Below are 16,114 nucleotides of genomic sequence, written 5' to 3'. Positions count from 1 at the left end.
GTCAGTTTAGCAAAATTTTATTGCAGTTGGCCTTTAACAGACTTTTGTGACATTGCAGGAGGATCGAAAAACCTCGCATTGTGCTTCTGGATTGCAACCTCGAGTATAAGAAGGGAGAGAGCCAGGTGAGGTTTTCTTCTTGCTTTACTTCGATGTACTAATTCCTCAGGCTCGTTATGTCATTTGAAGGTCACTCTCTGCCCACATTTTCATAACACGGAGTTACCATCACAGAAATCAACAAAGGAGCCTGCCTTTTTCATAATGTACACTGTCATTCATGATACTCATATTAATGATACAGGGCATGTGCTCTGAATTCCATTTCAGTGATTGATCATCAGGGCCTCGAACGTGCAATTTATAGTACATGTCGCAATAATTAGCTTAATTGGTTATTCTTAAGTTGCCACATCATTGACCTTATGTGTAGTTGTTGGCTTTAAAAAAGCAATCTAGCAATGGCATCTTAAGGAACTGTGAGCTGTTACTGCCTTTGTGATTGTAGTCGGAGAATGGGCTCACACTTACCTCCAGGTCCAGATGATTTGATTTGGTTTTCTGGTCCTCTGTTTTCGTTGAAGCTAGTTTCCTATTTTTGTTGCCAAACACAAGCATGCTTTTCCAGCAGAATGTTTAATGCAGCTCTAACCGACCTTTTCCCTCTAAAATGCATTTTGTAGACAAACATTGAGATCTCACGGGAGGAGGACTTCACCAAGATCCTGGAGATTGAGGAACAGTACATCCAGCAGATTTGCTCTGACATTATCAAGCTGAAGCCTGATGTTGTGATAACAGAAAAGGGCATTTCTGGTGAGTTGCTTTATCATCAGGAAAAGTGTTATGTAGTAATTACACTTCATTTACACTATTGTAGCGAGGAAACATGAAGGCAACTCCCTTGATTGTAATGTGCTACTTTTGACTGCAAAGTGTTCTTTTTGTTTGCACGAGTAGTGTGCAAAAATGGCAAGTTTCGGCACACTAATTGCACAAATCAGGGAAACTTGAGCAAAGCTATTTGTCTAAGCGCATGTTTTTACATCACATTCATGCTTGGGCTAGAAATCAAGGTGAAATTTTGTTGGCATTGTATTTTTATTTAGTTGATAAATATTTGCCATTCAGCATCTGCAAAATATGCTTGGTGGTGAATTCATATTTCCTGGAAGCTTTGGGTCATGTGACAATCGAGAAACATGAGGCTTTTATGAAAAGTAGTGTATTGGATTGTGATTGTTGCAAGTGCCCTAATCTGGTTCTGCTTAAATCACCTCTGCCTAAACTCTCCAGACTTGGCACAGCACTACCTCATGAAAGCCGACATCTCCTGTGTGCGGCGTGTGCGCAAGACTGACAACAACAGGATAGCCCGGTAAGCACAGGATTTTTGGTGCTGTCTCATTTGTTTTCCGCCATTTTCTTTAAGCGTACCTGCTAGTTTGATGCTAACTACCAAATTGAGCTGTGTATTTTTTGTGGAGTTGCTTATATATATTCCTTTTACCAACAGCAAAGATCAGGTGCCCAATTTGCCTTTTCTTTGTTTCCAGTGTGTGTGGAGCAACAATTGCCAACCGCACTGATGAACTCCGTGAGGAAGACGTGGGCACGAAGGCTGGCCTCTTTGAGATCAAGAAGATCGGTGAAGAGTGCGTATATTTCTGTTTCCTCTTCTGGTTTCTGGCATGTTACCCCCTGTATCATGTCTTTGCCAGTAAAGAAACAGCCTTGTGTTTGAGAGCACTATCACATAGTTGCGTTATGGCAGCCCACAAATTTGGTCAGCCAGGCATGTACAGGCATGAACTGAAATTTCCGCGTATCACTAGCTTAAAGGTGCAAAGTTTAGAACAGGTCACAGACTGTGTTTATTGTAAGGAATCAGTTTTAGCCTTTTAGATGGTCTCTGTGATCATTAAAAAATTGATGGGTAGAAACAGGAATGTCAGCATATCTGTGGCCAGTCACAAGTCAAGAGTGCAGGAGATGCTTCTCCCACGAAGCCTTCCTGTGCCTGCACTCCATCTTTCTAGGTTCCTGGATAATGATTCTCTAATGGATTACACAGGCACACTCGAACAAGATTCACCAATGGTTCGGCCTTAACGAATTCACGCCATGCCATGCACATGTCACGCCATGCACATGAACAGCCAAGATCAGCACGTGTAAAGCCAAAGATAGCTTACGGCACAAACACATGCACAATGATGTACTACAGTCAAACCTTGATATATTGAACAGTGCTGTGATCGTGAAATAGTTTGATATAGCCTGAATTCGATATATAAAATAATGTAAAATAACTCATCAAAAACTTCTGCAAATCAATCAATGAACCGCACACGCCGCACGCAATTGGCCTAGGCTGGGGCAGCTTCGTCAGCCGTGAGCGCGCGATCGATTTCACTGCACGCAATTAGCCTAGGCAGCACGGACAACGTCAGCCGTGCGAAGTCGGCGCAGCCTAGGTCAATCACGTGCAACACATTCGAACGCGCGCTCCGAACAACTATTCCCAATCGCACCCCAACCATGGTGCAGTAAATACTCACTTGAAGCTTCACACAAAGTATTTATTTATTTGGCCGAAAGTACTGCAGCAGTGTAGCCTGCTTCTTATTGGCAGCCACGTGCTTAAACACGGAGTACTCAACATAGTCTAAACAATCCACAAGCGATAGGCCAATGCCCTCTATTGTGTCGCTGTAGCAGCATAGAAGGGCCAAAGCAGCTACAGCCCCAGTTGAAGTCGGGAGCGGGGCAGCATCAGCGCTTCCGGGATCAACCTTGGCAGCGTCATTGCTTGGCCCCTACATCTGTTGCGATCTCTACGTCCACCAATTGAAGCATCTTGAAACACTGTCAACAACAAACTATTAAGTGGCGTCTGCCAAGGCGTCTATGAGTGAGCCCATTGAGCGTATGCTGTCACACATCTTTGTGGATGCAAACCGCCAGTCCTCGCGAAGCATGGCAGGTGCAGAGCGGGGCACTGAGGAGGAATCAGTGCGGCAAATGCAATGCGTCGTTGACATTGTCGAACTAGCCAAGCCGCCGCGTGTGTACGCCACTACGTCCAAATGGCACCTTGAGCGTGATCACTGTGTGCAGTTATAGTGCGCAGCAGTTGGGAACGCCCATCGCGCTACCGCTATCTTTGAGGGTGTTGCAGGAAGGCTCACCGCCTGTCAACAGCGTGCACGTGGTCTGGGGTGGCAGAGTTCAATATATACATTTTACGTCCAACCCTGTTCGAAATAAAAAATAAAAAATGCATGCAATTTTCCAGGTGATATAGAAAGTGTTCAATATACGCAATAATGCGATATATCTGTTTTCGATGTAATTGGATCTTAAAAGCAAATTATGCGGGAGCAGTATCCTTGTCTCTTTCCCAGCAAAACATCCGAAGCATGAACTGGTGCATGTTGTAGCCGAGAGTAGGCACTGGGAAAGGCTCTCTGCAGACATATGGTATCGTTCACCCCACACAAACACAAAGGCCCCTCTTTACAGGTTGAGGCAGGCCTGTTAATAGTGATGAGAAGGAAGGAATGGAAGGATTGGCTAGTGTAAATGGTTGGGGCATACGTATGTGCTCATTCTGAGAGATGCAGTAGAACCTTGTTCATACATTTTGAAAAGAAACCACGAGGAAAAAAACCTACTAAACGGGAAAACGTACGATCCGAAGTAACTAAACAATTTACTGATTCGGCTATTGTTGACATCTACGTAACTTGTAAATACATGTGAATAAATTTTGTGGAACTTCCCACTCATTTGTTAGCTCAGTGCACATGCACCACTGCAGCTATGTCCTCCACTCAATTAACTTTCTTTAATTCGAACAAATTTTCGCGTCCCTTCGAGTTCAGATTATGGAGATTCGACTGTACTGGAACGAGAAACTACGCACCGTCGTCTTCACATGAGACGGGTGGCTATATACTGTTCTCAATTGTGCGCGCCTCCGGTTCTATTACTTTCTTTCTTTCGTTCTTCTTCTTCTTCTTTCTCTCTCTCTCTCTCTCTCTCTTTTCATGGGATCTAGCAGCCTGAAAACGTATCGTACGATCGCAGTTTGGCGATGGACTGAACACTGGTGCCAAAAAATCTTGTTTTCCAGGAACGTATGAACCTGCCAAAAATGAGCGCAACTCTATTGGGTGATTTTTTGTGTTCTTGATTGCGAACTTTGGCGCCGGGAAAATTTACTTAACGGGAACATATCAACAAGGTTCTGCTGTATTGGCTGCATTCTTGACCTGTCACTTTCAGGGCTCAGAAGCACAGAGCTTTGTTTTCAAAGGTCACTAAGACCCTGGGAAGACAAGCTTAAATGCTTTTTGTTTGTAGAACATACTGTTGGCAATGCCAGGCTATCCTTTACATTGCAGTTCATATTGTGATCCTTGTGTCATGACAAAAAGGCTGGCACAGTGTTGTCTAAGGGTGTAAGCTAACAAAGTACCCCCTGAGTTCCCTCGTTTTTTGCAGAAAGAGCCTGTCAGATCACCTGCCTCCCAACACCTCTTTCTGTTACTATTCTTTTAAAAAAGAATTTAAAAAACAGATCTAAACTTGTATAGCCACATTGTCTAGGAAACGTTCACTGTACAATATTCAGGCACACATTTTATAGACACAGTCTTGCAGAAAAATAAAATTGGAAGCACTGGAACAGCATACCACCTGTGAGAACTCTCTGCATTAGTAGTTAGACTGGCATGCAAGAGTGTATCAAGAATACAGTTATCCTGTTGCAAGCCTCATGAAACAATTACATGTTTGATGTGGATGTTAAGGCACTTCTGTCTGTTCAACACAGACTTAGATTATTTATGTCGTATTACTAAACAGTGTGCCAACACTTTATCAATGGGTGCAGTCTCTTTTCATCAATGCACAATTAGGCATCTAAATTGCTCCATATTATGGTGAAAATATGCACGTTTCTGCAGGTACTTCTGTTTCATCACCGAGTGCGAGGACCCCAAGGCGTGCACCATTCTGCTGCGTGGTGCCTCTAAGGATGTGCTGCAGGAAGTGGAGCGCAATCTACAGGATGCCATGTGTGTGGCACGCAATGTTCTTCTTGAACCCCGCCTTGTGCCCGGGGGTGGTGCTGTTGAGATGGCTGTCGGACATGTGAGTGCTTGTAGTGCACGTAACACATAGTAATAAACATCCAGAGCATAATTATTGATAATGATGTTGCAACTGGATATCACCAATGCACCAATCCTAAAGCAGCTAATTTGTAATCATTTGGTTATGCAATCTCCTTTTTTTTAGAAGTGTGCAAACATTCTAGATTCCACATATGAATCATATAGTCTGATATTCTGTTTGATTCAATAATTCATTATTCCAAATTGTTGAACATTCATTTCTGTTTGAACGTAAGGGAAAACTACACTTATTGGTGTTTTGGAGGAAAAATACAAGCACAAACAGGGACTGTTCCAAATTATTCTGCTGTAGGACTGCTGCTGATGGTGTAGAGAGAGACCGTAGCTATTGCAGTGTCCAGACTCTCCCACGGTGTTTGTTGTGATGTCGACTGGTGCTCATTGTGCACACGCACCGCAGCTCAGTAATGGTTGTAGAGGACACTGGTGACGCCGCTACATGTGTTATTGTAATGTAACCAATGAGTCATCAAGGATGCCTAAGTTCCTACAAAAACATACATTATACAAGAACCTTCATTATACAAAGTTTCATAGGGGCATTCGTTGTAAAGGAATTGACTGCATTACATTTTGTTCCTTGGAAAATTCACTGACGATTACAATACTCCCTAATGCGAAATTTGAGTGCAGCTCTATACGTGTTTTCATTTAGCGATACATTGGCTGGTGCGGGGCAAGCCATGAAATTATGACAATCGAAACAAGCGCAAATGAGGCCAAACCAAGCAAATGCAATAAGCGCGAGCAGAGCTGGCGCTCGCGCTTGTCTATGCCGTTAGCGGCTTGAGTCCTTCATCTCCCACTCTGCGTTCGCTCTTTCATCTTTTGCTTTGCTTGTTTGCTCAGTTACACTGATACTCAACACAGGAACGGGTGCTTAAGAGCTGTGCTCTGAAATGCACTTTGTTACATGCTGCTCTGTTCCATTACCATCATTGTCATAGTTGTGGTGATGCTAGACTTTGTCATGTCCCCCGATGTGCGGCTTCTCTGCATGATGCACACACAATGGTGGAAGTTGGTGACATAGTTGCGCAGCTGGGATGAGAGATGACGCCATTTGTGGCTTCTTCTTCTGATACTGAAGTCGAGCGGGAAGCCACCCACGTTAGAATTCTACAAAGAGCACTGACAAGCACATGGTTGGTTCACATGCACTGTCCTGAAGCCAATGTGCAGTGCTTTATCACGTGGTATGGGCTTGTGCAAGCACGCCACACCTCGCACCCAGAACACACCCCACCACAAGGCAGTGGGAGGCAGTGCTGTTTAGCTCCAACTTGAGGGACCAGCTCAACCTGGTCAATCGAGAGAGAAGGGCAGCTAAGGCCGCTGAACTCCTGGACCAAGGGGGCCACCCACTGCAGAGCGGAGGAGCATCCTACGCTCGTGTGCTTTTTTGCGTAAAGTTTATTCTCTCTCTCTCTTCTCTCTCTCTCCTGAAGCCAAAGACGAGGAAACAAGCTCTTCTTGCACCCAAATTATCCGCGCTATCAGGTGGCACTTGCATCAGAACACCCAGGCAATCTCTCATCCCAGTTGTATACTACAACACTAAATTCCACCATCGCGCGTGTGTCAGGTGGGGATGCCAAATGTCAGGAGATGCGAGAGTCATGCAGGGAAGGTAAACTCAAACGTCCCCACATGGTAATGTAGATCATTGAAAGCTCTACCATATTTACTCGCATAATGATCGCACTTTTCTGTCAAGGAAATTGACGCAAATTCAGGGGTGTAATCATTACGCGTGTTAAATTTCCCACAAAAGAAACATTTTCTTTTTTCATCCCGCTTTTGCTGCGGGATGACAAGCAGGCGGCTGCTGCTGTTAGTGCGGTACACCCAAACAAAAATGGTCACCGGCAGAACAAGCCGAATGCACCGAATGCGATTATTTGTCTTCTCGTGAGTGCATTACGCACATTGAAACAGTTTCTTCCATATCAGTAATGAACAATATCGTTAATATCGGCAAGTTTGCGACAATAACATAGCCATGACCACTTTGAGGGGACAGACACAGAGATGGCACGCTTAGCTGCTAGTGACATAGAAACACATGGCGAGCATGCTGCGGGAACTGCGGCATTTGTCTTCACTGCTATCCTAATACGGAACGTTTCCGCTAAGGGTGGGCGAATATCTTAGCTGCGTTACAAGCGTCGACGTATGAATAGGGTACACTTCTAACGTATCAGTGTAAACGTGGCCACTATCATTGCCGCTTGCAATTTGTTGGCCTGCCCACGAGTGCAGACGAAAAGATTTGAAAGGCGCCCTTTATGTTGTTGACCAAAACCATTATGAAGCCTACAAATAATGAAGCCGAGGCAAGTTTGGTTGTAGCTTTCTTTTTCACGGAAGTGCGGAAAGGGATGAAAGGAATGAGATGGGGCGTCTGCTTAAGAATGTTGAGTGCATGCAGACCGCTTGGTATGTATGTCTTCAAGAGTCGTTCGCGTAGCATTCGACAGATGGTAAACGCGATCATCATTAGCTAGAGTTGGAACACGACATATAGCTGCGACAAGTTCAGGGTGCGAACATTACACGGGAAAGAAAAAGAATCGAATTTTGACGACAAAATTCAGGGGTGCGATTGTGATGCGAGTAAATACTGTAATTTCCAAGCTCCTGATTTCACTTGACATCCAATTGTAAAAAACAATATGTGCCTGCATTAGCTAATGTAAATGAGCGATTGTAATGCAAATAGCATTTGTTGTCCATTTCAGCCGTCTTGAGCCTATCTACTAGCCTCTTTAGCCAACCCAGTGTCCCAAGTTGTCTACTTGCTTGAGTCGCTACGTATGTGCTCCTTGTCGAGATGTCGTCGTGGTCGTTTCATTTCCGTCATTCCAACCTCATGATCTTACTCTCATCATGCCATCATCGTCACACCATCAACTCTAACCCAGTCGCATAAGTTGTCTAATAGCTTGGACCAATAGGTATGGACTCATAGTCGTCATGCCATCGTAGTCGTTGCATCGCCATCGTTCCAGCTTTGTCATCCGACACTCGTCATGCGATTATCGTCATGCCATCGTTGTCATAATGCATTCGTTGTCACACTGCCATAGTGTTGCCGTCGGGGTCATTCAATCGTCGTCATTCCAGCTTCGTGATCTCACTCTCGTCATGCTGCCATCATCACACCTTCTACTCCGACCCGATAGTCCAAATAGCTTAGGTCGCTAGTTATGTCTTCAAGGTTGTGATGCCGTCGTGGTCATTGCACTGTCGTCGTTACGCTGTCGTTTTATCATTGTCTTCACTTCACTAATTGTCCTGTCATCGTCGTTCCATCAACGTCAATTTTTCTTTTCCGATATTATAATTAAGGTTGTGCGAATAGTGGATTTTGAGTTCGAAGTGAATAGTGATTATGGCCGAATATTTTCGAATCGAATTTCAAATAGTTGTTAAAAAATACTTGGCCCAAAGGTGATATCCAAGAGCATTATTAGATGCGTGGAATTATTAAGTAGGTAACTTAATTGGTGAAAATGAGATCACAATAATTTCTAGTATGAATTATTTATTAGAACACAAATATGAAAGACTAAGTGAAATGGCACTCAGAGTTCAGTCAGTTGTCGTGAAGGAATATAAGTTGTTCAACATGCTCTGGAAGCAGGTGCTCCCTTCTGGTCGTCACAATGTTGCCTGCAGTTGAGAAGACTCTTTCGCTGGATGCCTGGGTAGCGGGAATTGACAGGTACAACTGCGCGACTATAGCCACCACAGGGTAGAGCTGGGAGCCCAAGGTTGACCACCACAGGAGGGGATCCTCTGACCGGCCAAGCAGTGCGGTTTGGAGATACTCATTCACCTGTTTCTTGTACTGGGACATGCCAACCGACTGCGGTCTTTCCTCTGAAGCCATCTTCAATTTTGAAAACGCAGCCCACACAGAGCATGCCTCTTCTTTGGTGCTAGCGGCGCTTTCATTCTCTCTGGCTTCTTCTGTCCCAGAAGGGTGGAGTTTTTCAACTTCAGAAAACAGCAGGCTACTCTCCCAAACCTTTTCACTTGGTGTGGAATGAAAAATTGCCTTATAACGGGGATCTACCAGCGTTCCCGCACTAACAGTGGACACAGCTTCACATCCACAAACCTGGTCTTCAGACTTCGCAGGAGGCTGCCAGCAAATGAGGCTGCCTCACTGGCTCCCGAAATGTACTCTTTCAGTGTAATCTCTGTGCACCGAAGTGAGGGTATCACCTGCGAGAGTGTTGGGTGTGTGGTTGCAGAAAGTTCCGTTGTTGCTTGCTGAATGGGCTGAAGTACAGGCGCGGCCACTGTTAGAGGTAACACGGAGCGGGTGGCTGCGCTCCGTGGAGCACCACGACGGGCGCCGCGTGAAGTATTGCAGCGCAAGCGCAACCAGTGCCAGAGGCGGAGTTAGCTGCTCATCGTCTGCTACGGTTCCTTACTTCGCCACGAGCGGCAAAACCTAGATTGCACGCGCGCTTTAGAATACACAAACCCTGTAGCAATGGTGCGTCAACAGGTAGTATTCTAAATCAGTTATCAAAGCATGCAGCCATGCTGTACACCTAAAATTTTAACTGTGCCTTTTACTTCTAAAAGGTCCCTTTCATCACAGAGGGTCATTTCAGAATTCGCATGCTAAGGAAGTAAAAAATTCACACAACAAACAAGGCATATTTATAAATCTATGCTTCAAATTTATTATGTGGTAAATATGAAGAAGCCCAGACCACGGCTGCAAATGAAGCTTAGATGAAGGTCTCCTTCCTTTCAAGCACCATTGCAACAGGCTTTTGTGCTAGAGTGCGTGTGGCGAAGTGGGAGGAACTGTAGCAGACAATGCGCAGCTAACTCCGCCTCTGGCGCCTGATTGCGCTTGCGCCGCAATACTTCTCGCGGTGCCCACTTGGTGGTCCGAGGAGCGCGGCTACGCGCACCATGTTACCTCTAACAGTGGCTGCGCCTGTACACTGACCAGCCCTGCCATTAGCTTCCACTCTGCAGAGATTGCAGTACGAAGCTCAAGGAGCCTCGACATCATGGCATGTTCGCTATTCCAGCGTGTAGGTACGTCTTCGAGGGGTTCAATCACCATATTTTTTTCCATTTCTTGCAGTCGGGCGCGTGCTCAAGTGATACGTTTGTAGTGACCAACAATAGCACGTGCCTTTGCGCATAGCTGAAAGAAAGGTTGTGCTTGCTTTTTTGCATAAGTGATGCAGAGTTGCGGAGCGAGGGCGAAACACTAAACCCTGTGCCACTGGGAATGCTCCACAGCAGCGACAAAGTTTCTGCCATTATCAGTGACAATATATGTCGGCAAGTCTTCTGGAAGCTCCCAATCTCTAATCACCTTCTGCAGAAACTGGCGAATGTTTTCCGCGGTACATTCTTCAGCCATTTGACCGCATGTTAGAGTGTAGGTGTGCAGCACGAACTTCCTGTCCATTATGTGGCACGTCACACTTGCATAGCTCTGACAAGCGCGCGAGGTCCAGCTGTCGGTAGTCAAACTGTAGCACCCGACTCCAGCATCAATTATTGACCCGAGCGCTTTCATAACTTCAGCCTTTTTTGCGGCGTACAAATCGGGGATCACCGACCTCGAGAATGTGGTCCTTGAGGGCACGCTGTACTCGGGAATAGCGCACCTCAGCATTTCGACTAAGCCACTTTCCTCGACCACGATGAAGGTCGCAATGTTCTCGGTCACCTGCCTAGCCTTCGGTGCAGTCGATTTCAATGTTGGCCGAAAATGCCATGAAACTGACGGCTGCGGCGTAGACTGCCCAACGGTGTTCTTTTGTCTTTTACGGGTGACGCGTTCTTCTTCGTAGGCCGCATACAAACTCAAATGCTTTTTCAGGTTGTTGGCAAGGGTGGTTGTTGTCCCTGTTGGCGTCTTCAATAACTTTTTGCATTGCACACACCGTGCTTTGTTTTTAGATGGAAGTTTACAGAAATACCTCCAAACAGTTTTGCACACTTGTCGTCTACTTTACCAACCAACGAGGCTTCCACTATTTTCAACTTTGACAATGTCTATGTCATTCTCATTCACTGAGCCTCAGCAACGTTGGCCTCAGCATATCGTTTTCTATTGAAATATTATAGTAAATGACTACAATAATTCTAAAAAGTATAAATTAATGAAGCGATTATTTAAAAAACATGTGTCACATCAAAATAAAAATTTATCTTTATCAGAACCTTATATTCTAACTGTAGATTCGGCGCTGGTGAGAAAAGACTGCTGGCAACAAACGCGTCAAGATGGCGCTGCCCTGTGCTGGCATTGTATCGACATGTCGTCGCTCTTTTTTCGTTCTTTTCGGCAGTTGGTAAACAAAGTCGATTGAATGATTATAAATAATGTAATTGAAAGCTCCTGCCATAATATTTATACAGTTTTGCCGAACGTGTGTGTTTTTTTATCCTTACTATCTGCAAGACCGTGCCCCTTGCTACTGAGAGGCTAAACTTGTTTTAGGGGCAAAATTTTGCCAGCACCACGAAATTATCACAAAATTCAGCACAATATCCAACACACAATGTTAGATTACAGTTGAGCGCCTCTACAATGAAATGTCCTGCATAATGAAGGAATAATTCTGACCCAGTTCTATTGTGAACTGTGCTGTGCGTGACCTTTACAATAAGTGACCTGCATAACGAATTATTTCGGAGGCCCCAAGCACTTCGTTATAAAAGCATTTGACTGCAGATAGAAACAAATGCTAAGCACAGTGTTTGCTCCTGCAGAGCCAGCAGCATATTCTATTTGTTTAGAATATTCGTATCCAATATAACATTTAAAAATTTTCTAGTGCCTATTTTTTTAGTAGAATATAGATACTATTAAAGACATGATATCCGAAATTTTCGAATATTCACACACCCTTAATTATCATATGTTTCATTCGAGCGCCATGAATTGATATCTGCGCACCTCTCCCTTCCCCTGGTTGTGTATCTTTTTCCACTCTTTTTTTTTTTTTTTCTGGCTGCTTGATTATGTGGTCATTCTCAGTCTTCTCTGTGTGTGAGGAACCTGTTGGCAACTTTTGTCATGCAACCTGATGCTACAATCGCAGACTGTGGCTTAGTATATGAGAAGCAGTGCACACGAACTGGAAGGATATGTATATCTGTTAGCTGTTTATTTGTTGTATCGGATGGTGGACAATTGTGATGGTTAAGCCCAATGCTTAGAAGTAGAAACAAATTCTGTTTCTCTTGCAAGTACAGTAGAATGAGCATGGATGCGTAATAATGCCTTTATAATTCCTTTGCAGCTACTTACTGAGAAGAGCAAGAACTTGACAGGAGTGCAGCAGTGGCCATACCGTGCCCTGGCCAAGGCACTGGAGATCATCCCAGCGACCCTCATCCAGAACTGTGGTGGCAACACCATTCGCACACTTACTGCCCTCAAGGTCAGGCACACACTTCTCCCCTTCTACATGTCATTGCAGCACACCGTAAGCACATGCAGGGCCAGGTTATCAATTGATCGGTGATTTAACTGCAAAGAATTCTATATGTGTAATATTTGGTTCATGTCACACAATCCTGATGAGCCAAGCACGAGCACTTATCAGTGGGTGCCTTTGGGTATCGTTTCCTTACTTAACCCTTTGAGGGTCAATGCCGTAAATATACAGCGCCGCGAACTAGTCCCAGATGGTCAATGCCATGTTTTCACTGTGCTGTCTGTATGTTTAAAGAACGTGCCAGTTTTTCAACTCTTTGTTGTCCAGCAAGTACTGTCACCCTGTGTGGACACTTTTATATATATATATATATATATATATATAGTCTCTTGGTTTTCATTCCACGGCTCTTTACACTGGTGTTTCAGTTGTACTGTTGCTTAAAAAGGATGGCAAAGTCAAACATAAAGTGCAGCCACGGTGGTACACGTACTTTAAAATCATTTGATGTCATGGTTCCTTCTGTGAATCTTGTGGTTTGAGACTTTCTTGGAGCTACTAAAAGCAGGCTAAAATTTGTGAGCAAATACTATAACATCCTAGATAATAAAAAGCTTGAGAGTGTACACAGTGTGCAGTATGGTGTTTAATGTTCCAAATCTGTGCACAGGCTGCAATAGATTTCTAGTGGGAGCTCTGGATTAATTTGACCAGCTGGGGTTCTTTAATTTGCACCCAAGGCACGCAACAGAAGCGTTTTCGCCTTCTGCCCCTATTGCAGTCCGACGACCGCAGCCAGTAATCTTATCCACAACCCCGTACTCACCAGCAGAATGCCATATCCACTGAACCACTGTAGGAGGGTCACTTTTACCGCAATAAGCTTGCAAGGTCTCGTGGCTGTGCTGTTGTTTCCATTCCAGACTTTCTTCGTAGAAAGTGCTGTCATAACAGCCTTTCAGCAGTATCATAAGGGTAACGAAAAATTTTGCTACGTTCACAGTGGACTGCAGCTTTTTTGGAATACCCAATGCATGGAGCTTTTGGGTCATGCGTAAGCTTTCATCACAGCCTCTTGCTCTCCTTTATCTGCAGGCAAAGCACGCTGCAGGTGAAGGCGTAAACTGGAGCATTGATGGTGAGACGGGCAATATCGTGCCAACAGATGAGCTCAAGGTGTGGGAGCCAATGGTGGTGAAGTTGCAAGCATACAAGACTGCCATTGAGGTATGTTTCTGCCAATGCGATGGGGGAAAATGGTCAAAATCAAGATGTTGTGAATTTTTTCATTTCTTTTCTTCTACTCTTTTTGTTGGAAATAAAGAAGAAAAAAGAAATTGTACTTTGGGAAATAGTCACGCAAGCCGCTTGCACATCACCACTACAATTGGGTGCAACGTTCCTGGATCAGCTGAACGTTGTATCTAATGGTGCCATACACTAAAGTCGGATAAAACTTTAGAAAAAACGGGAGGCCCCGCCCAGATGACCGAAGCGCAACAGCCGATTGCCTCCGCGACCAAAATAGTCCCGCTCGAAAAATCGTGCTCCTGAAATGCATAATTCTCGGTATAAATAAAGACTTGTATTTTTATGACTGGTTTAGTAGAGCTCTCATGTGCTACAGCACATGCCGGATCGCGAGAGAAAAATAACCCCGTGCCTTCCACAACACTGCCCCTCGTCTGTTCTTTAGCTTCATTGCAAGTGACAAAAGTAGAAAGAGCAGCTCTGCAAGGCTTTTGCGCTTGTTCACATGTACACAGCATATGTACTACTCGTTTTCCAAGCTTAAAATGAATCAGTTGCTACTGAAAAAGTACTTATATAAAACAATGCATATATTGCAACCATTACAAACCTGGGGCGAGGATACGGTCAAGGCAGGAAGGTACAAAATTTCTTCATTCATTATTTTAAATAAATAATCTTGGTTTTAAATAGCATAATATTTATATTTTTTGGTTTTGTGTTTTCACAATTTCACAGCACGAATTCTACAGCTTGCGCGTGCAGTGAGCACTGGTGGACAGCAATCAATCGACAGTGCTACACAACGCTCGAACACCGTCGCTAGACGCTCGGCTATCTCTCACTGCTGACAATCATCGTTCACGCTAAGTTGACGGCGACAAATCTTTGCGTTGAAGGCTTCTGCAAATATTTTCTTTTGAGACACTCGTAGGTTTGTTTCATGCGTGCACACTTTTCTGATTTCTCCTGAGAATGGTTTTGCTCCATCACTTCCCCCCATCCGACGAAAAACGCAGCAACACAGTACATGAACGCACTCGCCGCTAACAGTAGACACCAGTCTTTGGAAAACTTTTCTCGTCGTAATTTCACTCGGGAGCGAAATAAAACAACATGGAACAAACACGCAGGATGTGTAGCGGTCATAGCGGTCGTCGCGGGATCCTGTTTTTAGGCAAAGCGTAGCGCAGCGCCAACGATGCTCGCTGCAATGTTCCTTCGCCAGATCACGGCTTGGAATAAACGCACGCGGCACAAATGCCGCATTGTAAGCCTGCAGTAATATTTCTGGCATGATAGACCATCACAAACAGTTCTGGAATTCACTCTGGCGAGGGGCTGAAGCACACAGCTGACGCGACCTCGCCCAGTTCGAAGAGCGGGTGGCCATCTCCATCGGCGGAGTCACTGGCCATCCGGCTCATGATGTCAGTCCAGAGTGCGCGCCCATTGGTGGATGCTCGTGTGCCTCCACCTTGGAGGAATAAACGCCCCTTTTTTCTAAAGTTCTATCCGACTGTAGTCGTAAATTCACATATTTCATTGGTAAACACTTCTAAGCTGAAGTAACACAGATGTCATCTGTTGCTTTTTATGTTTCATAATATATTACCCAGCAGCTGTTTGTACAGTACAAAGTTATGTTTATCAAGTGTGTTATTTTGTGTCCTGTTTGCTTGCAGACTGCCATTCTCCTGTTGAGGATTGATGACATTCTCTCCGGCTCCAAGAAGAAAGGCAAGGGTGATGGTGACCAGACACCATCTCAGCCTGCACCCACAGAAGAGTCTATGAAGGAATGAGCTCATTGTCATCCTTGTTGGCGAGCTCTTATTTAATGGTATACACTACAGGTGTATCGGCTTTGTTCTTTTGTGTTTTTTTTTCTTGTACTAATAAAACGGACCAAAGCAGTTGCTCCCGTCTGCTTACATTTTCTCACTGCCTTGCAGCTTCCACGTCTTGTGTCAATTTGCAGATACTAACTAGAAATGTTTGCTGCTAAAGGGACGGTGGCTTCTTCATATTCACACCTCCCGACTCAAAAAAAAAAAAAAACATCAACAACAACCAAGTGGAGGGCTGTGCTACCCTGAAGTGGATAGGCCCTGCGCTTCCTAATTAAACTTCCTTCGAAGTTCCTGCAATGAGAAGTTGATTGGGGAACAGCACTAGATTAGTGTGCCCGCAAGCAGACACTAATTGCCCAGTTACGAAATT

The 16,114-nt window shown here is 44.6% G+C and overlaps 1 protein-coding gene across 1 annotated transcript in view; it reads left to right on the top strand.

Annotated features, from left to right (window-relative positions):
- CCT3 (chaperonin containing TCP1 subunit 3) overlaps positions 1-15,810 on the top strand; it is a 49,600-nt gene extending 33,790 nt beyond the window's left edge. The window contains exons 10-17 of the mRNA XM_050188196.3: positions 59-125; positions 684-816; positions 1,297-1,378; positions 1,557-1,655; positions 4,974-5,160; positions 12,503-12,643; positions 13,736-13,867; positions 15,577-15,810. Coding sequence (XP_050044153.1) covers positions 59-125; positions 684-816; positions 1,297-1,378; positions 1,557-1,655; positions 4,974-5,160; positions 12,503-12,643; positions 13,736-13,867; positions 15,577-15,696 — 961 coding nt within the window. The 3' untranslated portion in view covers positions 15,697-15,810. The remainder of the gene's footprint in view (positions 1-58; positions 126-683; positions 817-1,296; positions 1,379-1,556; positions 1,656-4,973; positions 5,161-12,502; positions 12,644-13,735; positions 13,868-15,576) is intronic.
- The last annotated feature ends 304 nt before the right edge of the window (positions 15,811-16,114 follow it).

The sequence above is a fragment of the Dermacentor andersoni genome, chromosome 2, assembly GCF_023375885.2.
Source record: "Dermacentor andersoni chromosome 2, qqDerAnde1_hic_scaffold, whole genome shotgun sequence".
Lineage (NCBI taxonomy): Eukaryota > Metazoa > Arthropoda > Arachnida > Ixodida > Ixodidae > Dermacentor > Dermacentor andersoni.
The sequence above is the reverse complement of the archived record's forward strand: the minus strand, read 5'-3'. Positions and strand labels throughout refer to the sequence as shown.